Genomic DNA, 27686 nt, shown 5'->3' with positions numbered 1-27686 from the left:
TACCAGGCTCACCGGAAAGTGCTCAGATATTCTCCACACGTTCACTCACTTGCTACATGCCTGCCAGGAACTAGAGACCACGGGGCACAGAGATGACAATAGTCCCGTGGCCCAGGCCCGCTGTTGAGTGCGGGCCTTAGCAGATTCACTTACTGAAATCAATGAGCATCTTGCCATAACCCTGTCGCATGTACTGAGGCATGGTAAGGATACAGGACACGTTGTAGTTGAGGAACGAGTTCTTTTCCTGAAATCAAGAGCAAACAGATGAAAGTAGGTCATGAGGGCTTGGAACCAAAGGCGTCTGCAGTCCCATAAATTCAAAATTAGGCGCTTGCAAAAATATCTGGCTAACCAGTCCTGGGGCGTGGCTGTCAGGCTCACAGCTGCTCCGTCCACATCTGCCGGGGCCAAAGCCACTCATCCCAGGGGTCCCCTAGCTCCAGGCCAGTCTCCTACTCAGGGGGCAGACTCAGAGTTCTTTATAGTCACAGCGCAAGGCAAGGAGGTTTGAGGCTTTGACTGCTGAGTTGGTCTGGGGCAGCACTCTGTGAGTGTTATGTTTTTAAAAGGGGGCTGCCCGCTGGAAAGGAGGGAGACCCCAAACAGTAAGCCCCCAGTTTGGAAGGGCTGGTCAACAGCAAATCAAATACTGTAGGATTCCACTTATGTAAGATGTTCACGAGAGGCAAACTTCTAGAAACAAGGGGCTGGGAAGGGTTGTGTGGAAACGCAGAATGTTGCTTAGGGGTTTCTTGCCAGGGTAATGAAATGCCAGGGTCTGTGTCGTTGCCGCCTAACCCACCAAATACCCCTCAAGTATGCACTCTGAATGAGTGATCTGTATGGTATAAGAATGACATTTCAATAAAGTTTGTATTAAAAAGTCACAAGCAAAATCTGCCCTTCAGTCTTCAAAGGCACAGGGGCGTTATCAAGAAAAAGGCCAGCTAGAAAGCCAGGCAAGAGCAACAGATTCCTGGTTCTCGGCTAATAACAGAGGGCAAAGCCAGGAGGGTTGGCCTGACTACAGAATGCGGGCTTAAGGGTTATTAGCAGGCAGGGCCTTGGCCAATAATTAATAGGCAGCTCCAGCCCGCAAGTCCAGAAATGAATAAACCAGAAGCTTTTAATAAAAGAATCGCACATTTTCATTAAACAACCTTTGACACATGGATTTCCGAGCGCCCCGCCCCTTCCTGTCAGTGATGTGCGTCCCCACAGGGCAACATCATTCACCCTGTGCTGGCCATTCGCTTAACCCCCAGATCCCGCTGACCTTGGAAAAGTATCCAATCAGGTGGCAACCGGTGTTGTCCGCCTCGGTCATGACATAGAACAGGAAGGGCTCCACGTCGTAATACAGCGTCTTGTGGTCCAGAAAAAGCTTGGCCAGCAGGCACAGGTTTTGGCAGTAGATCTGGAAGCAGAGAAAGAGGATTCACGTGTGGGCCAGGAATGCCTAAACCTACCAGATCAAGGCCTAAAAATTACAGATGCGATCATGGCTGTTGAGACAGAGAGTGTAGTCTGGTCAAGAGTGGAGCTTTCTCTTCCTCATGAGGTGAGATGGAGAGCAAACGCCGTCGGAAGCGTGGGGGTCCATTCCGCCGCCACTGCTCTTCCTGCCACGGTTCACTTACCTTGTTTTTCTTGCCATCCACTTCGAAAACGGAGATGGGGCCTTTGCGGTAGATTTCATCGCCGGGCGGGTGTTTCCACACACATTTAGCCTGCAGGAGAATGGAATGCACATCAGGGACACAAACCTTCCCCAACTAGACTACTACTCAAAAGGACAAATGAATCACAGGTCAGATTCAGTTAGGTGATATGACAGACAGACAGCTGGACACACTGGAGAAGGTACTGCAGGAGAGAGAGAGTTTCTGTTTCAGTGAAACAAAAGTTTCTAAAATCATAGCAACCTGCTTACGGTATTTTTATAGCAGTTTAGAACAAGTTTTCTAGATCGTATCCTGGCCTCGTTTCAACCCAGGAGATTAAAAACATCTACTATGTAAAAGACAGATAAATAAATTTAAAAAATACCCTCACTTATTATAAAACGCCGTGTGCCAACAGGAAATTCTTAAGCAGCTTATTTCCAGCAGCTTAGAGTTGCTAAGGGCAGGAATACTTTGACGTTCACCTTTATCAGTAAACTTTGTTACCGCCTAGCCATTAGTCTTCTTTTTTTCAGATAAGAGAGGCCTGTAATAATAAAAACTACCCCCACCAAAAGTGTGCCCTTTGTTACATAAGGAATAGGGGCAAGTCTTTTCTGCAGCTTTAAAAAAAAAATTAGGCAACAAGAAACTGGGGGGGGGGTTACATGGGCACCTGGCCACAAGGGGGCACAAGATACCTCCTTTCCTCAGCTTCAGTGTCTAACACATTTAAAATTTTTCCTTACAGTTTACTTTTGAGAGACAGAGAGACAGAGCACAAGCAGGGAAGGGGCAGAGAGGGAGGGAGACACAGAATCCGAAGCAGGCTCCAGGCTTCGAGCCGTCAGCACAGAGCCCGACACCGGGCTCGATTGAACTCCCAAACTGTGAGATCACAACCTGAGCCAGAGTTGGGTCACTTAATGGACTGAGCCCCCTACGTGCCCCTACTCCCAGATTCAATGAAGCTTCAGTCATTGCTGCATACAGGCGAATTCTTTTGCAAAGTTGTACGTAAATACATTTTATTTATTTTTTTAAATTATTTTTTAATTTTTAAAAAATGTTTCATTTATTTCTGAGAGAGGAGAGAGAGCGAGCGTGAGCAGGGGAAGGCCAGAGAGAGGGGGAGACACAGAATCTGACTGAAACAGGCTCCAGGCTCTGAGCTAGCTGTCAGCACAGAGCCTGATGTGGGGCCCGAACCCACAAACTGTGAGATCATGACCTGAGCTGAAGTCAGCTGGCCAACCGACTGAGCCACCCAGGCGCCCCTAAGTAAATACATTTTAAAATGTCATTTAAGAAGTGTATGTACATGGAACATTTTCTACTAAGCTTTATTGTGACTCTTGGTCAACTCAAGAATCATGCCCCAATCTGTCACATGTAGGTCCAAATATGAACTGGAATTACGTCAAGAAAGCTCCACCCAATCTGTTCCCATATCCGCCTCTATCCTCATGCTGGCTCTTTCAAACAGCCCAATGAATATAAAGATTATTTGTTTAGAAACAGAAGCCTAACTCTTGGCCAAATGGCCACAGAAGGCCCGAGTCAGCGATTACCCCTGAAGCAACGGGAACCAGAAGAGGTGTGGGCGAAAACAGGTTTTCACTTCCTGAAATTCCATTCTTGAACCTCATTTACCGCAGTAGGTCCTCGAATATACAAAATGTTTCCTTGACCTTCAGGTTTGTCCAAACCCTTTGTTTACCCTGTCTACTACTATTTCCTGCCCTTTTCGGCTACTTCTTTGGTTAATGCCACTCAAATAACCAGAAACAAAAAGGAAGAAAGACTTAAACGGGAAGGAGTTCACGCCAATAAATATACCAGCCTTGCTTCCACGCAGCAACATGGCATTTTAGCTTGTCCTCGTGTACGGTTGGAGACTCGTCCTTCTGGTACCACGCCCTGGGGGTGTCCCCCCCCCTCGTGTCCCCACCAGCCCTGCCCATCCCTCCGGCAGTCCCTCTCTACCCCAAGCGTGCAGGGGTCTGGATGGCTTACCTCGTGGGGCGGTTCTGGGCCACAGCTCTACAGACCTGTGCTCAGCGACAGGAGCACAAAAATGTAGCTATCGCCCAACCCAGCTGGGGAGAAGAGCGGAAGGACAGACACCCTGGGCTGAAGGACAGACACCCTGGGCTGTAGATGCTCAAAATATGGAAATCCCGGAAAATAACGGGGAAGGGGCCAGAAGAAAGGACACCCCAAAAGGTCTTAGAGCCAAATACGCCGTGACTGCAGAAACAGGGAAAGGACGGTTCCCTGCCCAGAAGGCTCCAGTCTTTCCCCATCTCTGCTCCCAGAAATCCCTGGCTCTTAGGCAAGAGTCTTCATTCCACAACTAGGGAAAAACAGTTTCAAGCTATCTAGTAAGCAACAAAGTGAGTGTCACAGCTTTATTCCTATTTTCATAAGGACGATGTTCAGGAACCAGAAAGCACTAAACTTGAGAAGGCACCAAAGGACCCATATTGTAAATTCATAATTTGCCTCCTTTAAATGAGCATTCATTCAACGCCCATTTACTGGGCATTTACTGCCCACGCTGGTTGCTAGGGATATGAAGGGGCGTCAACACTGTCCTTGCTCTAATGAAGTCCATTTGTTTTCACCTAGTTTGAGACACACAAACACTGCAGGCAGAGGGAATTCATACCCCAGGGAGGAATGGAAAGGAGCAGGCAGTGTGTATGACAGGACATGGGTAAGGAACAGCAGCTATTTCACAGATGCTACACTGCACACGAGCCTGGTCACAGGGCTGAATCCCCCAACCCTGAAATGTGACTTTCAATGTCCTATGCCTTTAGCGCACTGCTAGGGGCCACCAAGAAATGCACGGATAAAGGTCATCCATTATCCAGAGGGACACCAGCATCTAGAGCTCCCCAGGTCATCACCAGCACGATCGCGGAACCCAGGCCCAGACAACTCACCATGTGTCGGCGGAGGATCGTTTGGCTCTTCATGTATTTTAAACAGAATTCGCACATGTACAGACGTCCCAGGCGTGCGTACTCTTCAGGATAGGGAGAATGGTACCAAGTGTCGAGCTCATAACGACCAAAAGCAATTGTTTTAATCATGTTGCTCCCCTCTGTGATCTGGCCTTGCAGCCTTAACTTCTCCTGGTGTGGAGAAGAAACCAAACAGTCAGAAGAGGAGAATTGCTCACCTTTGTTTTTAAAAAGCCCGGAGTTAATTTATACACACGCCACCATGCTAGGCTGTGAGCAAAACAGAACTGGCTTCTAACTCGGGAGAAACCTGCACTATGGAGGGCTGCCTACTGGGGCACGGATAATCGGGAAGGCTTCTAGAAAACTCCCGGTCCACTGCCTGGGGCACAGGTCTCGCTCCACAGACAGCAAGTGGTTTCTCTCTGCTCCCTACCATGATCTAGGCCTGGTCTCTTGAATCTCAGAACAAGTCATTGGTAAAACTTTGTTTCTCATCAGCGTGTGCCAAACCAAATTTTAAAGCAATCTACCAAGAAGGCAAATGTGTCTCCCACCCTCCTTACAGGACCCTTCTCAAATGAAACCAAAATGAGTACCTGGAACGTGCTCTGTCATCTGCTTCTAAAGCTTACGGATCATGGGGACAGAAACCCACAGGTATAAGGGGCCATCTTTTCAATATAGGTCCCTGAGAAAACATTTCTGAAACATGGACGGGTGCTTTCATGCTGTAATCTAAACTCAAGATAAAGTAGAAAATACTGCGGCGCCTGGGTGGCTCAGTTGGTTGAGCGTCCGACTTCAGCTCAGGTCGCAAGCTCGCAGTTTGTGAGTTCGAGCCCTGCAGCAGGCTCTGTGCTGATGGCTCAGAGCCCGGAATCTGCTTCTGATTCTGTGTCCCCCTCTCTCTGTTCCCCCCCGTCTTGCAGCACTGTCTCTCTCTATCAAAAATAAACATTAAAAGAAATTTTTTTTTTAAAAAGTAGAAAATACTTTTGGGGATCTACCTCCACTTAGTGGCTAGGAGAATCTTTAAGCATAACCAGGTGCAGGGTGGTGAAACAGACTAACCTGGGGACCGTTCTGGAGCAGACTAGAGAAAGCCAGCCACAGCCTAGCAGCCCAGCCCAGTTCAGGGCAGCTATCAAACCCTGCCTCTTCCAAGTTCCCAACAAGTCTATTTGAGATTTGTAAATGAAATATTTGAAATAATTAAAAAAAAAAGAGGGCGGTTAACAGGATGTTCACGTTTTCAGCTAAGCTTCCCTCAACACATTTCATCTGTTAAATCAGAGGTACCACAATTTTTTTTAAAGCAAAGTTGTTGCGAATTCTGCCTAGGGCATCAAAAGTAAGTGGGAAACTGTCATTAAAGATCAGAACAGGAAACCAGTTTCGTATACAAAACTCGGCTAGATCGAAGCTGAATTTTCTAAAATATCTGCTACAGCCTTTTGCTTTATTCCTCTTTGCTGCTCTTTTAAGTCTTTTAGAGCTAGACTGGAAGGGCTGAGGCCACTCAGCTAAGCCAAGTTCCTGGAGGGGGTTAAGAGAACAGAGTGGCTCCTCACCTAGTCTGCAGGCTCTCAGAATTGCAAATTACCCAACCAAGGGACGGAGGGGCGCCTATTGTCAATACCTCAATACCGCCACATACCTGGACTGGTCCTTCCGGAAGGTGAGAGGGAGAGAGAAAACCCAACAGGGAAAGGAAAGGGAAGGGAGGAGGGGTAATTAATTTTAAATATGAATGGGGTGGATCACCTTGAAGCAGGAGGGCTGGGGGAAGGGGACAGAGATTCAAGCAGCAAAGTACGTTTAATTCCCAGCCAACTGATTGCTGATCTTTTTTCTTGGCAGGCCCACATGCCCTTCACAAGTGGTCCGCAGCTGGAAGGTTTTCATACTCACCAAATCCTCTGAAGCCCGGGCTTGTGCTCTTCGGAAAAGATCCAAGTCATACTCGCTAGTCAGGTTCTCCAAGAGAGGTTCCCGAGTATTCCCATAGGTCTGTCTGTGTTCCTAGGAAAATAACCAGAGCATGATTCTCTCCGCTTCTAAGAACTTGATCTATTTCATTTCAATCAATGCCAACCGGAGGGCCAAGCACAACTATAAGCTATTTACTTAGTGCCTACTATATGCCAGGCATTATACTAGGCACTAGGAATCGAGCATAAGACACACTATCAGGTTATTGCCAAAAATCACCACTATCCACCCTAATGAATCTAGAAAGAAAATGCTCCTACACCTTCAAAAAGGAGTTTCATTCTTCTATCTCTAAATGAGCACCTCGAGGATCAGAATTCTATACCTCCATTTCTTCATCTGAAAATGTGCATGACAGTACAAATAAGTAAAATACATCAAGCCCAAAGGCACTCCACATTCCTAGACTCTTGAGATCTGGAAGGAGCCTCGGCAGATACTCCCAGATTTAAACGCAAAGCAAAACAAACCAGCAAAAACCCCAAATCTCTGACACTCAAGAGTCTGAGATTTTAGACTGAAAGGGAAAGCTGCGATGGGGAAGGGTGAGCTGTGCCGAGCAGTCCTCCAGCCCAAGTGCACAGGCACAACAGGCTGGCCTCTTCAAAAAACGTTTTACTGAATACTAAGCAAGAAGAAAGAGGCAATATTCATAGAAAACCAGAAGCACACAAGTACGGCAGTCCTCAGGAAGTATCAAGTCTCACCATGAAAGTCAGTGAAAAGTATCCTTGCGCAGGGAAGGAAGGCTGCGAGGGAAACTTCCCTTTTAAACTTAACTCTGATTCTAGCCCTTCCCACTCAGTCCTAGACTCCACCTCCCACCCAGAGATAGAAGATAATGGTTGTTAAGTGCAGTGGATGGCTCAGCTTAGAGAGAACATTCCAGAGCTCACACACGATTAGCATATGAACAAACCATTCACCAGTATCTCGGTGCTGTTACAATTTCTTCAAGTTCTTGCGCACCCCTCCTCCCCTTCTGCCCTGTTATCTTTCGAACTTGGACTGTTATCTAAGATGTAGGTTCTCAGTATGAACTATTTCTTCTGGTTTCATACACATTTTAAGTTATAAAAAAAAATATCCCACCCAGCATTTTTAACAGGAAGGTTGGGTCCAAATAACCTAGCTCAACTTATTGTAAAGTAGATGCTTGTAAGATAAATTTCAGTTTTTCCTTCACACAGTCCTTCTACCCATAAGATTCCTGGGCAATCACTACCTCTCTAAACCTCGCTGTTCTGATCTATGGAATAGTTAAGACGCCATCCATAATACAGGGCTGTCCTAGAAATGATGGGAACAGAACCACGACACCTAACACCCACGCACTCAATAAATGCTATTATCGTAGTATTTATTCTACATCTACCCAAGCAGATAAAAGCCCTGAACCGGGCCAAGGGAATCAGCACCCGGCCCCATTCTAGAGCCCTCCCTCTACCAACCCAGGAGTCTGGTGTAGGCATGTAGCTACAAACTAGCCCACCAGCCATCTCCCATTGACCCGTTTCCACTCATTCGTAAGATGATCATTCTCAAGGCAGGGAGGACCGCCAAAAAAAGTAAATACATAGTTTGGCATGCTTTTGCGTCAGTGGAGCCATGCTGACGATCGAAGCACTCACAACCCATCTCTTCCAATGACTCAAGAAGCCAAAATTCCAACTCCATCAAAAAATCAAAATTCACATCAGAAAAAAACCCAGAGAGCACACACCAAAACACCCAGGGGGTTATGTCTCAGACAGTGATTTTTATTGGAATTTTTCTTCCCTCTATTTTTGTTTTTTTTTTTTCTGATTTTTTTAAAAAAATGTTTATTCATTTTTGAGAGACAGCAAGCACGAGTGGGGGAGGGGCAGAGGGAGAGGGAGACACAAGATCTATTACCTCAGAGCCTGAGACGGGACCCACCCACCCTCCAGATGACGACCTGAGCCAAAATCAGAAGCTTAACTGACTTGAGCCACCCAAGTGCCCCTTTGGTATTCTAAATAGTAAGCATTTATTAACCCGTTCATAAATCTTTATCAATCACATTTACGACAAATCTTTACTTAATAAAATTTTATGCAAAAAAATGAAGAGTTTTTCATGAAATCGAGGAAAATTAGTTCAAGCCATGTAAATGAAAACACAGAAATTCAAAGCTGTTACTTACAGTAATACCCAAATGACATAAATGAGGCATTATGTAAAAGGCCAGGAGGCTATTTCCCCAAACGCTAACTGTGGTTAGTTCTAAGTAATCACTACACCCAATGTGGGGCTGGAACTCACGACCCCAAGATCAAGAGTCAGATGCTCTTCTGACTGAGCCAGCCAGGTGCCCCTATTTCTGTACTGTTCTTAATTGTTCTGTATCTCCTACGACAAACGTGGGTTACTTTTAAAACTAGGAAAAAAATGAAAATACTACCCAAGGAATCTTATTATAGAATATATCACCCAATTAATATTCTTTATCAGGTAGGAATGTTGTTTTCCCATTAAAAATACACAGACCACCCCTTGGTGGAAATACTTTTTCCTTATACAGACATCTCCAATATCCTGGGTATTTGTTCAAATGGCTAAATTTAACCTTTTACAACTGAAGTGAGGTTGACACACAACTGGAGGACTGAATTTGTTTCATCTCAATTCTAATGGCATTTTGTTTTTCAAAGACCTCCCGTTCCCGTTCTTAACAAGTCCACTTGGGGGGGATGATGGGAAACGCTCAGGGCCAGAGGAGGGCCCTTCTGTTTGAGAAACCCGAGCAGCGAATCTGAAAAGCAGAGTTTAGAAACCAAGAGCCATCGAATGCAACTGCAAGGGTTCATGCCCACTGTTGAGCGTTTTCTCACCATGTATTTCTCTTTCTGCTCTTTGCTCAGCCCGGAATTCCTCTTCTTCCTGAGTTCGGCCACCTTCTCCTTATACCGCAGCTGCCTCTCGGTTGGCGCCTAAAAGGGAAGAGAGAGCTATGAAGCTAGCCAGAAAACGCATCATGTCATAAAGTTTCAAAATGAAGAACAAAACACAACACGGCAGGGAAGGGAAAAAATGTTAAAGCCGCCCTGCGTGTACTACGGCGACTTTTAAAATTCCAAATTGGGTTCCCAGACCACCATAGTTGCAGTCAGTTCATACTTCTTTTAACATTAAACCCAAAGGGACATGAGTGAAGGAGGGACGTCCCCACCAAACCAACAGGAATAAAACAAAGATTATTTCAATTCGATAAGCATTTATTGAGTGTTTACTGTTTTCCAAGTACTGATAGGAGAATGAATAAAATTTTTAAACCGAGTAAGACCAGCACCCAAGACGGATAATGAAAAAAAGTGCAGCTGCCACTTACAGAGTGATTATTACCTGCCAAGCGATGGGGATACAAACTTTGTCAGCTGACTACCTTACCAGGTAGGGATTAGTCACCAAAAAAATGCCAGATGTGTCACAAGAACTAAAGTTTAGGGAAATTAGCCGACCTGCCCAAGACCACACAGGTAGAGTAACAATCACCGTACTCGAATCCAGATCCGCTTGGCTGCAAACCAAAACTTCTCCCTCACCAGGCTTCCTCTGCTACCCCCTATAATCTAACCACAAAAACAGACACCCGCACAGTAAGCTACGTATGTATGGTAAGTGATGAGGGCTGAACCAGCATTCTGAGAACATTCCGATGGAACAGATGAGGAAGAAATTCATTAACGATAGATCTGGGACGAATTCCTACAGCAGCTCAGAAAGTGCTCAAGGCTTTGAAGGATAAATGGAATCTCTTCTAGGTATAGGTACAGTCAGGCAGAAAAATGGCAAGAGCAGAGACCAAAGGTATTCATGGAAGAACTAGGAACCTAAGCGCCATCAGTGAGCACGAATGTTCTGAGAGATAGAAAAATTAGGGCAAAGCAGCATCTTGGAATCCAAGGCAAGAGAGAAATAGAAGAAAAATGACCCAGTCAACAAGTATCAGATGCTAATAAGGAAAAGTTGCCGGTGACCTTGGAAACATGTCAGCGGAGCGAAGGGGCTTGAAAGCAACAAAGGGCTAAGCAGTGGATGCGGCGGGAGGAAATAGAGCAGCAAGTGCGGCTTTCAAATAATCAGGAGGATCTCTCAGGACTATTACTAGTATTTTCATAAAGAGCAGGAATCCTTCACTTACAAGGCGGAAGTGTTTGTTTCGTGAAATTTTACTCTTTGGGGGGAAAAAACCCCAAATAGGCTTCTGAGCTTCTGACGGAACACCGGTGATTCGGTAATGCCGCGGGGAACGAGAGGCATGGCGGCGGCTAAAGGCCCTTACGGGGCAGAGGGGATCCAAGACTCGGCTCTCAGACTGTGAGCGGCCGGAGCTTTAACAAGGCCCGTACCTGGTGCCTGGTTGCATGCCTGTTGTTGTCATCTTGCCTGTGGGACAGCGTTCTTTCTTCTATCTGCTTATCCCGGCTCTGTGCTCTCACCTGCAACCATCAACAACGTCAATAAATCCACCTGCTTCTAAGACTAAGTTTCCTGAAAGCATGAGAATTCAAGGTCGTCCCTTGAATTTACGGCGAACTTTTCCTCTCAAAGGGTCTTCAGGCTCATTAGCACGATCTCTACAAGAATGGGGGAGCCAGGCGCCTGTTTTCTCGGCCGTTCACTGGAGCCCAAGAAGTGAAGCCCTGACAGCTACTGGGTGGCGCGGCTAAGGTTTTAATTCAGTCCAGTGATGCAGGGCCAGGACCCTTCCCACCGAACAGTGGGTAAGAGGCAAGAAACCACGAGGAAGTGTAGACGCGGGGCGAAGGAGCGCGAGGGAAAGGGTGGACGCCCGGGGTCAAGTGTACGGGGGAATTGAACTCTGCGGTCCAGTGGCCCTAAGACCGATCACGTCGGCTCTCTGGCAGTTTCAGTGTCCTCTCCCGGAAGGGAGTGCTCGCTTCCCACGACTTGTTCAACTTCACACCAGGACTCGACACGGTCGAAACGCGGTGACGGACACCTTCCTACAGATCTGCTCCTCCCAGACGTTCCCTCTACCGACAAACGTCAACACTTTCTAAACAACTCAGCAGGTCAGAAAGGCCTTGCTGCTCTTCTCAGTCTCACACCTCGTGTCCAATCCATCAGCAACACATATCCTGAACCCGATCAATTCCTCCGATCTCCACTGATACAAAGCGAGTCCGGGCCACCAGCTGTCTGAGCTCCAGAGCAGCCTCCCAAGTAGTCTACCCGGGTCAGCTTCTGCCCCTTCCAGTCCATTCTCCACAACGCGAACCAGCTGTGACTTTTAAAAAAAAAAGTGGTCACAGAAATTCTATTACCCCGTGCGGAAGCCCTCCACGTGCTTCCCACCGCCATCACCATAAAGGCATTCTCCCTGTGCCCGCGCCCTCCAGGCCCTTCGTGGTCTGGACCCAGCTTCGTTTCCCATCATGCTCCAGCCAGGCTGGCCAGCTCTCGGTCCCTCAGACCCAGCCGTTCATCCCCACCTCACGGCCTCCGTGCTTGCCTGTCCTTCCACTTAACGCGTCTCCTCCTGGATCCAGACACAACTGTCTCTCTGCCATCAGCCGTGTCTCCGGTCAAATGCCAACTCCTCCGGGGGGGGGGGGGGGGAAGTCCCCCTTAACTACCCAAGCAGAAGCAGCGCTGTATCCCCAGCACCCCCAAACAGCCAGTCTCTGTATTTTTAGGGTTTGTGTTCCTCACAGCATTTTATCACTGCTTGAAATTCTCATTCACGTACTCATTTGTATGTGTTTTGCCTCCCCCCGCCCATGACAACGTTGGCTCCTTGAACGCCGTCTTCTCCTGCATTCCCACAACCCTCAGGTATCTGTCACGGTGTCCGGCACAGCACTCTGGGACTGAATAAAAATGGTCCTAACTTGGACTGCAATCGTCCACTGGGAAACAGAGCAATCATGTGTGTGAGTACTTTAAAAATTACAGAGCTTCCAATATATGTGAGGAATTAGTCTGATTTTTCCACTTGGGATCCTAAATATAGTAAAACTATTATATCTGTCAGATATATACATATCCATCAGAAATTCCCTGGATCCTCCAAGTTCCAGTAGTAAAGACGGATTAAGCTGAGCCTGCTTTCTCTTGCAAAGAAGAAAACACGCCCGAGGAAAAAATCAGGAAATGCTTTCCTTTTCTTCACAACCTTCTTCCCCAAACTGACGTTTCTTTTTCTTTTTTAAAAATGAATTGCTTAAGGTAAGTCATTCGCATTGCTACTAGCCAGCAATTTAAAAAGCAGTTCCTGAGGAAGGCCCCGATGCAAAGCCACGCATAGTACCACGCATAGTATCGGATCATGATAGTCGAAGACAACAGCCCTAGAGGACAACTTCCCCCAAAAGAGGTCATGGTTATTTTCAGAGAATGTAAGACCTAAAAGCCCTGTCGGCTTCTGATGCCGATATTGGCAGAGCTGTTCCTGTCTGGATCTGGATCTGGTCTCAGACTAATGGGAACATTAACGGGGAAGACCTACCACTTGCTCTCACACAGAGCAGAGGAAATGATCTCGTTTATACAGAAGATTTGGAATAAAGAAGACTAAAAGTGTCTTCCACCTTGAAATCTATGTAAGCTTTCAAAGTATACTACTCTGCTGAAAGACGAAACACGCAAAGAAACTTCCCAACATGTGGTGTCGTTAAGAAAGAGAACAAATTCCTGAATCAGAGGCAACTGGGGTTCATTGGGGATTCTAATTTTTCTTAGGAGGAAGCTGGCTCAGACAGGAATAAAGCTGTGACCTTGGTGTTGTTAGAAAATAGCAACCGCAAGAACAGTTAACACTTTGGTGTAATGAGGTTGGATAACCTGTCTACCCACACAATCCACTTAATTAAGAACATCTGCGACTCTTGCTTCCCCATTATTAGTTCAATCCTTGGTGGCAGCAACCTAAACATACAAAATAGGATCTCAGGCTCTCCTGAATCCATCACCCCCAAATCCCAGAGGTCATTTAGGACTATATTTTTCTTTCTTTTTTATGTTAGGACTATGTTGTCCTAACATAAGACAAAAATTGGCCAAGAGTAGGTGTGACTGAGAGTAACAAGAAGGAAAAGTATTCTACGGAAAGAAAGAGGAAAATAATCATGAAAAAACTTAAAAAGCAAAATGTCTTCACAGACTCGTGAGAAGAGAGCTTCACATGTAAGTACCGAGATCACGTATTTATGCCAATGATTTCCTAGTGGAAAAGGTCCCCAACTCGACATCAACGTTCAGTGGAAAATATCAATGCACTAAGGATGACTTTCCAAATATTCCAGATCTCCCTATTTCTTTCAAAGCATTCATTCCACACGATAATTCTTTTACTTATCTGTTTAAATCCTTTTTTTTTTTTTTAAACCCAACTGTATTTTTACTGTCTCCTCCGCTAGAATATAAGAAAAAGGACCTTGCCTATTTTGTTCACATGGTATCCCCAGTGTTTAGCAGAGTGCCTGGCAACAGAAAGCACTCGCTGGATTAAGTACATAGTCAAATATTGAACACAATTACCTTGCATTCATCAGCTGACAGGTTATGATAGAGCGGGCATCCTGAGATGGAGAAATGTCGCTCATGTTTTCCTGTGAGGTGTCCTGTGAAAAGAGGGAAAAACTTAATCTGGAGATAGAACACTTAAGCTCACAAAGTGATCATTTTCTATACGACAACCATGTTATTCTGCAGTATCATCTCTATCCAATATATATCTGATCACAGACATATACACACACACACACACACACACACACACACACACACACACACACACACACACACATGCTGCCAGGGCCATAACTTGCACCCACTAATAAATTCTTTTTTGCCAGAGGTTGATCTGGCAATCTTTGAACATACTTGTGTATGTTCAATATAAACTCTAGTTCCTTCTGGGTTTTTTCTTTTTTAGGTTTATTTTGAGACAGAGAGAGCGTACGCGCACAAGCAGGGGAGGGGCAGAGACAGAGGGAGACAGAATCCCAAGCAGGCTCTGTGTTGTTAGCACAGAGCCGGATGTGGGGCTCGAGCCCAGGAACCGTGAGATCATGACCTGAGCCAAAGTCAAGAGTCTGACACTTAACTGACTGAGCCACCCAGGCGCTCCAGTTCCTTCTGTTCTGATAACATATTTCTCAAATTCCAAAAAATCATAAAGCCACATATTTATAAAAAGGAACAAAATCACAAACAGAAACATTTTCTTGTGGTGAAATTTCACTTTCCTGTGCTAAATTACCAAGTTACATGTGTAACAAGTGCTCCTTCCTTTCTAGTATGCAACGCTACCCAATCTGAATGGAACTTCTTTCAACAATCAAAAGAAACTTACAGAAAATGAAAAAGAAAATGGACTCTTGTATCCTGCAGATGAATGTATGTTGATAATTTTGAATGGGATAACATATATTCTTTTTTTTGGAAGCGAGCTGATTTTATATAAACATTTAGGCTTCTTCTGTAATCAGATTTTTTAATAGGCAGTATTTACAACAGCAAAGATTGAAAAGAAGTCAAGTGTCCATCAACAGATGAAGGGGTACAGAAGCCGTGGTGTCTGTGTATAATGCGACATTGCCCAGTCATAAAAAAGAATGAGATCTTGCCATTTACACTGTGGATGGTATAGGGGCACCTGCATGGCTCAGTAGGTTGAGTGTCTGACTTCAGATTGGGTCATGATCTCGCAGCTCATGGGTTCAAGCCCCACAATGGGCTCCTCGCTGGCAGCACAGGGCCTACTTGGGATTTTCTCTCTTCGTCTCTCTCTGCCCCTCCCTCACTTGTGCTTTCTCTCTCAAGATGAATAAACTTACACGTAGCTTGATGAGCACTGGGTAGTGCATGAAATTACTGGATCATTATATCGTACACCTGAAACTAATATACCACTGTGACAAAAATCAGTGCAAGTTAGCACAAGGTGCTCCCTCTTATGAGGGGACAGCTCTTATGAGGGGATAATGTGAGGAAGAACAATACAGAAAGCTCATTTTCTCTAAAGGGGTATCTCTTCATTTTTCTAATTTTCAAATGGTTTAGAGAAACACACAGGAAACTGAACATGACTTCCTTTTTATACATCTCTTTACCCAAAAAGTTTACAAAACATTTGTGTCATAGAGACACTGGGATTTTAAAAATCATGTATGATTTATAAAGTAAGCTTTAAAGAACAACAATAGTTCATGTAGTGGGGGAGAAAGGAATTAATAGGTTATGCAGACTGTGTGATTCTCCAAGACTGTGTGATTAAAAATGTGCTTATAGAGATCTGTTCAATTTATCTTGCACTAACACTAACCTCAGTGATGAAACACCATGTATAAAATGTAAAGCGTCCATGTTATAGAAAGTCTTCTTTCTATAGATTTGTTTTTAAATTTTTTTAAATGTTTTATTTACTTCTGAGAGAAAGACAGTGTGAGCAGGGGAGAGTCAAAGAGAGAGGGAGACACAGAATCAGAAGTCGGCTCCAGGCTCTGAGCTAGCTGTCAGCACAGAGCCCGACGCGGGGCTTGAACCCACGAACCGCAAGATCATGACCTGAGCCGAAGTCGGAAGCTTAACAGATTGAGCCACCCAGGCACCTCATCTATAGATTATTTCTAAGAAATATTTCTATAGCTATTTCTAAGACATTATTCATCTCTAACTTCTGAGTAAATTATTCAAGTCATGTCTTCTAATACATAAACTAAAACCAATCTAATTAAGTCTATATTTAAAGTTTCAAAAACAAGTTAGCTAATCTAGTGATCTAGCAATTCCATTGCTGAAAATTTATCCTACAGGTTTCCTAGGAAGACATCAAACAACATACATAAAAGGTTATCCATTACAGAAATATTCACAGTAGCTAAAAATAAGAAATAATCTAAATGTCAATTTATACTATACAATTTTAAAAACTTACAAGCTTTCAATATAATGGAATTCTCTGTATTCTTTAAAAAGAAGGAATCCTAATATAAAATATCCAAGATGCCAAACCAACCACTGTGTTTTCCCTTTTGTGAATAACGAAAAGAAACATATATATAATATATATTATATATACACATGTATACGTGCACACACACGCACACAAACTTACTAGAAGCATTCATAAAAAAACTACCAAGAGTAGTTTTATATCTGAGAATATGAGTGAAGGAGAACTTTTACTTATGCATTTCGGGGCTTTTAAGTTTGTGCAAGCACATAATACTTTTATATCAAATTTATTAAAAAAAAAATTAACATTATTCTCCCAAACATAAAAAGTGGAACAGAATCAAAAATAATTTTGGAGGGACACCTGGGTGGCTCAAATGGTTAAGTGTTTGACTTAGGCTCCAGTTACAATCTCACGGATTTTGAGTTTGAGCCCCACATCAGGCTCTGTGCTGACAGCTCGGAGCCTGGAGCCTGCTTCAGATTCTGTGTCTCCCTGTCTCTCTGCCTCTCCCCTGCTCACGCTCTGTCTCTCTCTCTCTCTCTCTCAAAAATAAATAAAAGTTAAAAAAAGAAAATTCTGGCAATGGATTTTTTTTTTTTTTAATTAAGTAATCTCTATGCCCAATGTGGGACTTGAACTCATGACTCCAAGATCAAGAGTCACATGCTCTACAACCAAGCCAGCCAGGTGCTCCCTTATCAAAAATAATATGGGGAGCTCGGCTCATACTTTTCAAACTTTGCCAGCACACTGACACCGGAAGTCACAGTACACTTGCCTCTGATGCAACAGATTTGTATCTGTCCTCTCGTCTACTCCATTAAGGGGGTTAAGGCCTGAGCGTAAGTAACACGCAGTCAGGCCCGGCTCTGACCTCATCTCCCCGTCCCTGCAGCTGCCCTGCCCTAGGGCATGCTGGCCCCTACATGGACCTCGACCCGCTTCAGCACACTCCCGGCCCATACCTCCGGCGCCAGTCTGTGAGCGGGTGTGCAGGGCTGTACGGCCGCACAACGCCTTACCCTCTCGGCACGCCCTCATCTTTCTCCAAAGAACCATCTCTAGTTGACATATGGTAGATCTGTTTTGCCTTCCCTGTTAGGACTATAAGCTCCATGAGGGTAGGAACTTTGACATGTTCACAGCTACATCCCTACACCCTAAAATGACGTCTGGTACATAGCAAACGTTTAATAAATACGCACCGAATCCCTAATTAAACACAGTACCTAAAAGGAACAATTGGGGGCTGCATGGATGGTGACCGGCAGCGCTGGAGTCCCCTCCCTTACTGTGCGGCAAGCCGATCCCCTTATCTCTTAAAGCGCGTTAGGTAGCTCTTAAATACTGGTGTTTATAGGATGAGGGGTAGTCTTACTTTTCCGTTATTTGCGCAAGGAAACAGATTTAGGATTGAAGCAATTATCTTCTTAGAATGAAGGCTGGTGTGATGGTCAGAGGAATGCTCTGTGCATTCTGAGGAGTTCAAATCACCTGAGAAGCTAGTGCTAAGACCAGGAAAAGATCCAAATAAATGAAATCCTAGGGAAAATATACCGTGGGCCCCCAAAGGAGCAGCTTACTCTGTTCTACCTTTTCTGAACCTGATGCCACATTCACAGATTCACAAATCTGAGCAGACCCGATGGAGAAAAGCCTGTGATTTCAGAAGTCGGCACCTTCCAACTCTAGACAACCACTTAAGTCCCACATTTGCACGGAAGCTCACCTGAGGAGCGTTAATAAGGTTTAAACCAGTACAAGAATCTGTGAGTCAGGGGTCAAGGTCATAAAAAAAGAGAATACTCATTTATCTGAGAAGAAATACTTGTCCGGTTGGTATTTAGGAGGCACACGAGACCTAAAACCACTGAAGTCACCAAAGGCCAGCGTCTCCTCTGTGCCCTTTTAGTTTCAAAGCTATGAGAGAAGAGATCTGTTTTTCTCATTTCCTTAACAGCTCTGGCTACACACCACCAGTGCTCTGCATTAGCTTATGCTCAGCAGGCTTGAACTATGCGCTGTAAGATCAGTTATTTGAAGATAACTGGTCTGGGGGCACCTGGGTGGCTCAGTCAGTTAAGCGTCCGACTTCGGCTCAGGTCATGATTTCACAGTGCGTGGGTTCGAGCCCCACGTCGGGCTCTGTGCTGACAGCTAGCTCAGAGCCTGGAGCCTATTTCAGATTCTATGTCCCCCTCTGTCTCTGAACCTCCCCGGCTCATGCTGTCTCTCGGAAATAAATTTTAAAAAATTTTTAAAATTTTTTTTAAATAAAAAATAAAAAAAGATAACTAGTCTTTGGTTTTGTTTTTGCAGGAAAAAGGAGGACATTTTTCACGGGGGAAAGTTCTCAATAAGCAAAATGGAGCATCACAGTGAATTTCTTCACAATCGCGTCTATTATTATGGACAACAGGACAAGAGGCAAAAGCATTCAAGTGGGCAACCCAGCGATACTCCGGGGAGTACTGACGAACCTAAGGGGCAAGGGAACAAGGAAACATGGAACATTTCTTCCTGATCCTAACTCCAGAGGGTGAGAGCCTGGAACACAGGCATCGTGACGCTGGGTGCACTCACCTAGGGAGTTACAGCCTGGAGTGGGACACTTCATATTGAAATTGTAGCTTTCATGGAAGCGACGACGCTTGGGGCGATGAGACAGATCGCTGCCCGAGTCCTTCAGGGACATGTCCTTGGCCATGCTCTCATCATGAGACACGTTAGGGCTGGAGATGTCTATGTCCGACTCAGAAGAAGGTGCGTTTCCAGTTGGGGTTCGCGGTGGAGACTCATCCTGATCAGCTGTATTTTTAGTCTCTAAAGCAAAAGCAGTTGGTAGAGCTCATGAATGAAGTTCATTTATTTGAGGTTTACTATTCAGAAGAGTTTATGGGCTTCCCAGATCCTCTGTCGTTTAACCAGTAACGTCTGACCACTTATCTGCTAGAAACCACTCATCCGCCATATATGAAAACGAAGAGAAACTAACATCATTGCTTTGTTCAACTTTGCACTCTGATTACAATAAAGTCTGGGGTTTCCCTGGTACATTCCACTTATCTGTGTTCCTCATAAACCCCCAACCACAGATAATCAAAACTGGATGGAGGTAAATTTTTCTTTAAAAGCACCATCCAGGGGTGCCTGGGTGGCTGTTGGTTGAGCGTCCAAATTTTGACTTCAGCTCATGTCACGATCCCAGGGTCATGGGATCAAGCTCCGCATCAGGTTTCTCACTGGGCATGGAGCCTGCCTGGGATTCTTTCTCTCCCTCTCTGTCCCTCCACTGGTGGAGAGCACATGCATACACGTGCTCTCACTCTTCCCCCCCAAAAAAACAAAAATAAAACAAATATAATAAAATGAAACAAACAAAATAACCATCCCACTCCACTCCCAGGAGACATACAAGATGAAAGAGAAATAGACATGAGACTTGATATGCAAGTGTGGATGAACTTGACTCTCGAGATAGCTTGTGAGTAATCTAACAATGTAGATTATAAATCATGGGCTGTAAAGCAAATGCCTAGAAGAGCTGGGCGAGGCCAAGAGGAGACCCGACTGTCCATCTTGAGGGAACAACTACTATTCCGCTCCAAGTCAATACTGCAAGTGAATGGCCCACCTCATTCACGTTCCTGGAGATTTGCATTATTTTTTTTTAAGGAAACTAGTAACTCGGGTTTTTATATGAAATCTCTGTATTTTCAAATGCTGGCAACTAACTTTTTTTTTTAAACTGTTCCATGTAATCTTTTTTTAAATAGTTTATTGTCAAGTTGGTTTCCATATAACACCCAGTGCTCATCCCCACAAGTGCCCTCCTCCATGACCATCTCCCCCCCCCCCCCCCCCCCCCCCCAGCCCTCAGTTTGTTCTCAGCATTCAAGAGTCTCTCATGGTTTGCCTCCCTCCCTCTCCCCCACTATTTCCCCCCTTCTTCTCCCCCATGGCTTCCGTTAAGTTCCTCCTCACCCTCCTATACGTGCAAACATATGATATCTGTTCTTCTATGCCTGACTTATTTCGCTCAGGATAACACCCTCAAGTTCCATCCATGTTGCTACACATGGCCAGATTTCATTCTTTCTCATCGACAACAAACTTTTAAAACTGTAAACACAATGGGGCGCCTTGGGTGGCTCCGTCAGTTAAGTGTCCCACTCTTGTTAATTTCAGCTCAGGTCATGATCTCACAGTTCGTGGGTTTGAGCCCTTCTCTCTCTCTCTCTCTCTACCCCCCACACACACTGCTTGTGCTCTCTCTCTCAAAAAATAAACTTTGAAAAAATAAAAATAAAAGTGCAAGCAAACGAGCAGAGCGTGCTCACTCCCCAGTCTATAACCTGTGCTCCAAGGGGTTCAGGCTAGTGAGTCACAACCTCAACAGCTCGCCATCCCCCATTACCGAAGGTCACCTGTCCCCAGAATGTCAGAGATAAGTGGACAGATAAGCACGAATGGAAGAAAAACTGGTTTAGTCCTTCTTCATCTGTGGTAAGAGGGCCACAGTCCCTTCAGCCTGTTACAGGCCCCATCGAACGTACTCCAGACACTGTAAACTTAAGAGCACTCTGGAGCAAGACTGTCCTCAGCCGGACGTTCAAGAGAGGAATCAGGTTGGGGCCCCTGGGTGGCTCAGTGGGTTATGCGTCCAACTTCAGCTCAGGTCATGATCTCGCGGACTGTGGGTTTGAGTCCCACATCAGGCTCTGTGCTGACAGCTCAGAGCCTGGAGCCTGCTTCTGATTCTGTGTCTCCCTCTCTCTCTGACCCTCCCTTGCTCACATTGTCTGTCTCTGTCTCTCAAAAAAATAAATAAAACATTAAAAAAAGAGAGAGAGAGAGAGAGGAATCAGGCAAACAGCATTCACCTAACAGCGTGTTGTCGGTACCAGGCATCTGTCTGCAGTGGCCCCAAGCCTTCTGTAAGAGGAAACTGACCAGCTCTTCTCTGTAATTGACCAAATCACACTATACTCACTCACCTCGATCTGAAAAGTCAACCACTTGCTCAGTTTCTGAGCCAGATGAACGAGTCTGCCGAAGAGGGTACTTTTTTGGAGTCACTGGGGTAGGCTGCTGCTGACTACGGGTCACTCTTCTGGTAGAATAAGCAGGCTCCTCGGTGCCAAAAGATTGCAAATTTCGAACAGGGCTGGAATCTGATCCCCAATTTTAAGGGATAATAAAAAGAGAAAAGAAAGAAATGTGCTTTATTTCTCATCCAGATGACTTACTATCATCTATGTCCTCCTCTTCACATTTCACAAAATCTAACAAATCATTAAAAGGCCTATTTTATTAAATAAAATGTAAGCTAAAGAGACTAGATCAGGTATAGAAATGCAATATAGTGTGGAATTATTAATTTTAGGGTCCAGAATCAAGACAGATTCCCATTTGATTCCCCTGAGCCATAACCACTAGCTATAGCATCTTGCACAAGTTCATCTCTCCAAGCCTGTTTCCCTGATCTATAAAAGAAAAAAAAGTAAAAATACTATCTGCCCATTCCTCACGTTTGTTGTGAGAAGCGAGTGAGATAATTCATAAAAAATGTGTAACATGATCCCTGGTGCCTAGATCTATAACTTTCTAAGTATTAGCTGCAACGTCTCTGTCTTCCCTCATTCCAACCCACCATACAGCAGGTACTCTACTGCTGAACGTAGAATATATGTTTCCTTTCTTCAGGATCTTGTGTTCCTCCTGATTACCCTGTCTGACGCTCTGAAGCAAAGTCATAATGGATTCATGAAGAGTGCGGCAAGAACAGAGCTTCTGAAATTCTTCTGGATAACAAAGCCTATTCTGAAGCACCCAGCAGGCCTTTTGACATCTCTAATTTGATGACACTTTTTAAAAAAGAATTAGAGGGGCGCCTGGGTGTCTCAGTCGGTTAAGCGTCCGACTTCGGCTCAGGTCAGATCTCATGGTTCGTGGGTTTGAGCCCCACATCAGGCTCTGTGCTGACAGCCCAGAGCCTGGAGCCTGTTTCGGAGTCTGTGTCTCCCTCTCTCTCTGTCCCTCCCCCACTCATGTCTGTCTCTCTCTTTCTCAAAAATAAACTATAAAAAAAAAAGGGGCGCCTAGGTGGCTCAGTCAGTTGGCATCCGACTTCGGCTCAGGTCATGATCCCATGGTTCGTGGGTTCAAGCCCCGCGTTAGGCTCTGTGCTGACAGCCAGCGCAGAGCCTGGAGCCTGTTTCAGATTCTGTCTGTCTCTCTCTCTCAGAAATAAATAAAAAGTTTAAAAAAAAAAAAAAAGGGGCGCCTGGGTGGCTTAGTCGGTTAAGCGTCCGACTTTCGCTTAGGTCATGATCTCGCGGTTCGTGGGTTTGAGCCCCGCGTCGGGCTCTGTGCTGACTGCCAGCTCAGAGCCTGGAGCCTGTTTCAGTCTGTGACTCCCTCTCGAGCCTATTTCAGAGTCTGTGTCTCCCTCTCTCTCTGACCCTCCCCTGCTCACGCTGTCTCTCTCTCTCTCTCCTAGAAATAAAAAAAAAAAAAAAAAGAGATTTCTTAAAAAAAAAAACTATAAAAAAAAAGAATTAGAAAGAGATTCAAAGATGATATGTAAATCTTATTCTGCACAGAAGAAAATTGAAATTCTCAAACTTTTGGGTAAAACAAGCACACAGGTAGGTTTCTGGCCCACACACGACCAGGGGGCTCAATTCATAATGGGGTCTACATCTTGCGTTAAGGACAGCGAGCTTACATCGAGAACACTGTGCATGATGCCCCTAGGGGCTGTGCAACTCCACACTTAGGAAGTAGAACAACTAGCAAGTGACCCAGGGCCCAGTTACTTCCTGGCTGGGAAATATGAGTATGTTCAACTTTCAGGTGTCCCGGCAGAGCCAATTATGCTTCAATAGAACTTTACGCCCCTTCCTTTGCATATACTGTGGAGACCCGCCCCAAACTGCCTGCCCATCTCTAAGCTTCCATAATACGCCATACAAACATCTCGGAGCCCTTACCACAAGGCATTACTACAATCAGCTGACACCTCTAACTATATTTTGCGCTGAACGGTGAGCTCTTAAGGGCAGAAACTATGATTTTTCTATCATGGTATTCGAGTACATAGCACAGTACTACACAGCATACAATACATAGTGCTACTATAGTATTACAGGAGTCATTTATCAATGTCCCCATTATGCTAAAAAAAATAAAAACTTACAAATCGACAATCAAAAGACAACAGCTATACTCTGAAACGTTAAATACTCTGGCTGAAACTTTATTCAAAAATAAAGTTAGGAACAGTTGTTGAGAATGTTCCCATTTTCTTGCTTGAAAAACTGATGGTTTCCTTTCATTCTGCAATGTGTTCGTAAAGAACTGGATCAGCACTATTGATGTGCCTGAAGCACGTTACAAAAGCTTCCTCCTTTATCTATAATCACCTACTGATCATTAGCTTTGTGTATTAACTGCAACTTCCTTTCCTCCCCAAGAAAGCCCAGAGCAGAAGCAGGAGGGATCAGGGGTACCTTCCAAATCAAAGCCCAGATGAACCTTCAAGGTACGTTCCAACACAGAGATCCTCGATTCTTTACAACCAAGGCAAAATCCCAGGTATTTACAACTGAGAGTTGGATGCAACTACTTGTATCTACTAATCATGTCTGACTACGTTATGGAATTAAATAGAAGTTCTGGAACCTCCTCCAGAAAGCTCAAGAGGCTATGTTAAATGCCTCAGTCTAAACCATTCTAACAGAAAGTAACAATACGGTCTTCCCATTTTACTCATGGAAAAACTGTATTACCCTCAACAAAAGTTTAAAGGCTGAAGACATACGCGTGCCACACAGATACAGTCCTTTGGGGTCTACAAACTGGACAACCCCCAAGAGAACCATTTTTAAGAACCTGATACTTCGGCAGGCACTGACTCCACATTTTACCGGATTCTGTCGTCTACACCAAGCCGAAGGACCAGTTTCCACATGAACACAAGAATATGATGCCCAGTGAGGTGCCTATGAGGCGCGGTCGGGAGAAATGAATCCTTGTACCTTGGGAACTCTGGCTCAGCCGGGCTGAGGAGCGGGTGACACGGGCAGACCGCCGGGACGTGCCGTCACTCTCGGAACTGTCTGTGTGCTCGAGATCTGTAGAAAAATCGGAATCTTCCGTTCCATCTGAACTACTGCCTGCATTCCTCTGTAACACCATAGATCCAGATGTTAGCACAGAAGCATTTACTCGGTGGGTTTGTGTTAACACTGGAAATAAAACGAATTATGATACTGAAGACACTAAGAAATGATTCCACCTCCAAATTCCCCTTAAGGCGTTTAAATGGAACGGGCTGCAAGTAATGTTCCTTTGTTAAACGAATGAAAAAGAGAAGGAGTGCTTATTTTATTGTCGCTAAATCTGAAACAAGGACATTTAGTCAGGACCACAAAGTGGAAATAAAAGTCCCCAATTCAAAATGGTCTGGCTGACATAACTAACTATGCACTTGAAGTCCCTGGGATTGAGAAAAATGTCCGTGCTAGACTCCTTTTAACTTTAGAGTCGCTTTTGTTCGAACTCTCCATGAATTCAGCCATCACCTTTTTTAAAACCATATACCAATTCAAAATATCAGGGGCCACAACTCCGATCCCAAAAGAACTTAAAGGAAAAGACTAAAATTCCTTTCTTATGGTATCTCCCCAGGAAGTTTCTCCACGTGACTGCCGAAAGGCCTTTAAAAAAAAAAAAAAGCGACTTGCATGTGAAGACTTGTAGATATTTAAGAACAGAGATTTTATCAACTTTTCAATAATCATTCGTCAATTTTTAGCCTCCTGAAGCATGATAAGCCATAAAGATAACTTTCATCGGTGGAGCATGAACACTATACCCCTTACGAAGCCAGAAAGGGAAAAGTGTTTGCTTAGAAAACAATACCAAGCTTCAAACTACAAGTCCTCTATTTTTTAATCCAAAACTCTTAGGGCTGGTTGTGCTTGAAATTCCTAACGTTTTGGCTTTTTGGAAAGGGAATACTTGGCGTATATCCCTCGAGTAACACCCCAGAGTCAAACACACTTATATTTCTACAGCAGAATAGATAAACAATCACACCAAATCAGACACACAAAAATTGTAAGTAGCCTCAGGATAGTTTAGGACAGGTTTTGCCACCAAATAAGTTACTAAGAACCCTTACATTTTCAAAAGCTCTTTGTATTTGGAACCGCAGAAAAGGGACTGTGGAGCTATTCTAAGGCATCTATACTATTCCTGCACTCGGTTAACTTTCACGTAAACACCACCTATCGATGTAGGCCATTTTAGGAGAAAATAAAAGGTTTGCTGGTATTTTATTTGAAAACCTCTGTGAAAATAAAGACTTCTGCAGAGATGAGCAAGAACCCCACGCAGTTTTACAAATATTTCAAGGGTAAACTGCCCAGAAATGAGCAAGAGACTTCAGAGTCATAAGTTCGGGGTGGGGTGGGTCTTAAAGGTCATCTAGTACAGTTGCCCAGATATTTGAATCCCCGACCAACCCTTCCTGATTTGACCCTGGAATTCAGCTCTTCTGTCTGGCTTTGACCAATCTCCTTCCCATCTTACTCCAGAGCAGACTTAATTGCTCCCGTAATTCCCTCCCATTACACTCTGTATATACTGCTAAGTAGAGAATTTACTAGCTCCTTGTGCAGTTACTTATATGTCTGTTTCCCCATCAGACTGTGATCTCCTTAAGCCAGGGATCATATCTGACTAATTTGTGAAGCCCCAGCAACTAGCACAGTAGCAAGGAGTCAATAAACATTTGTTGAATTAGATTTGTTCTGTCGTCCAGGCTCTGCTATTGCCTAATGGGAGTGGCTTGGGGCACTCCATTAGGCCTCGTTTGTTCAGCTGCAAAGAAAAGGGACGGGGGTGTCCCTAGGTAACCGCATAAATCCCATCTAATTCTGGAAAGTTTTTGACTTTACGATCTGCGTTTTCTGGACGCTGTCCAAATGAGCAACGAAGGAAAAAATTACGTCTTGGGCGCAAAAGGGCCTGAGTGGGCTCCCTAGGGAGTGGGCGCTGGTCCTCTACCACCCAGTCTTCGGCTTTGTTGTGCCCCCCGCCTGGAGAGGAAGGATGCTCCAAAACCCCGCCCAGGCACCTATCAGCATCACCGGCCGGAAGGGCGGGGATTCGTGTCCCCCAATCGCGCTACGGCTACACCGCGCCCCCACGGGACAGACTGCCAAGCCTAGCCAATCGAGAGAGGAGGGATCGTTCTCTGCAGCCAGTCGCAGAGCCTTAGGGCCAGGCCCCGACACCGCCCCCGCACGCGGGGAGGTGACCGTTGGACCCAAATGGGCGGTGCCACCAGCCAATCAATACGCTTCTAGGCGTTTCAGCGGCCAATTACCGAGGAGAACGCCTCCGAGCCAGGCAAGCAGAGGGCGGGAATAGTTGCAAGCATAGGCCGAGGCCAGGATCGGGCCCACATTTTTCCGTCGGGTACGGACAGACGAGAGGGCTGCTGAGCTAGATTGGGGGAAGCGGGAAGTTGGAACCCAACCACTGTGAGGCGTGGCCAACTGCGTCACGTTGCTCAGTCGACTGTCCTTAGCCACCCGCCATCCCTTCTGTCCCGTTCCTCTCACCTTCCTTCGCGGCATTGCCGGCGGCTGCGGCCCGACAGTTCCGATTCGGGCGGCGGCGGCAGCAGCAGCAGGAACGGTGGCTCCGGCGGGCTCCGTGGCGGCCTCTGTAGCAGTCCCAATCCTGCGGACGATCCCAAGTGCCTCCTGCTTCACAGCGTCTAGACCCTTCTGCGCAGGCGCCGCGGGCTGAGGCGCTTTTTCCTTCACTTCCGGCTGGGGCTCGCGTCACCTGATGTTCCGGGCCGGAGAGGGTGCTGGGAGGCTCGCTCCTTCTGCTGAGGCTCGTGGGCGCCATTTTGGAATTGGGCAGAAAGTAGCGCGGTACTAGAACCCCGGACCAGCCATGTTTAGTCAGGGGATTGACACCTTCTGTGGACGTGGGTAGCCATCCTTGTTTGGGGCTGAAGCCTGACCGTTGAAGTTAACTGTTCTCATCTTTACCTTGGGCAAAATTTCCCTTCCC

General features: G+C 45.4%; 1 protein-coding gene across 3 annotated transcripts in view; it reads right to left on the bottom strand.

Annotated features, from left to right (window-relative positions):
- The window catches only part of KAT7 (lysine acetyltransferase 7), a 33643-nt gene extending 6261 nt beyond the window's left edge, over window positions 1-27382 (bottom strand). The window contains exons 1-12 of one of the 3 annotated variants that reach the window (XM_039227807.1): window positions 27224-27382; window positions 24629-24838; window positions 21584-21760; window positions 19170-19409; window positions 14162-14244; window positions 11008-11097; window positions 9490-9588; window positions 6554-6664; window positions 4619-4810; window positions 1644-1733; window positions 1280-1420; window positions 154-247 (exon numbers count right to left, since the gene is read on the bottom strand). In XM_039227807.1, coding sequence (XP_039083738.1) covers window positions 154-247; window positions 1280-1420; window positions 1644-1733; window positions 4619-4810; window positions 6554-6664; window positions 9490-9588; window positions 11008-11097; window positions 14162-14244; window positions 19170-19409; window positions 21584-21760; window positions 24629-24788 — 1477 coding nt within the window. In that variant the 5' untranslated portion in view covers window positions 24789-24838; window positions 27224-27382. The remainder of the gene's footprint in view (window positions 1-153; window positions 248-1279; window positions 1421-1643; window positions 1734-4618; window positions 4811-6553; window positions 6665-9489; window positions 9589-11007; window positions 11098-14161; window positions 14245-19169; window positions 19410-21583; window positions 21761-24628; window positions 24839-27223) is intronic. The other 2 variants (XM_039227806.1, XM_039227808.1) reach the window with 2 other exon arrangements.
- Window positions 27383-27686: the final 304 nt, after the last annotated feature.

This window comes from Hyaena hyaena, unplaced genomic scaffold (assembly GCF_003009895.1).
Source record: "Hyaena hyaena isolate Hyena2069 unplaced genomic scaffold, ASM300989v1 scaffold_29, whole genome shotgun sequence".
Lineage (NCBI taxonomy): Eukaryota > Metazoa > Chordata > Mammalia > Carnivora > Hyaenidae > Hyaena > Hyaena hyaena.
Note: the sequence above shows the minus strand (reverse complement) of the source record. Positions and strands in the feature narration are given on the sequence as shown.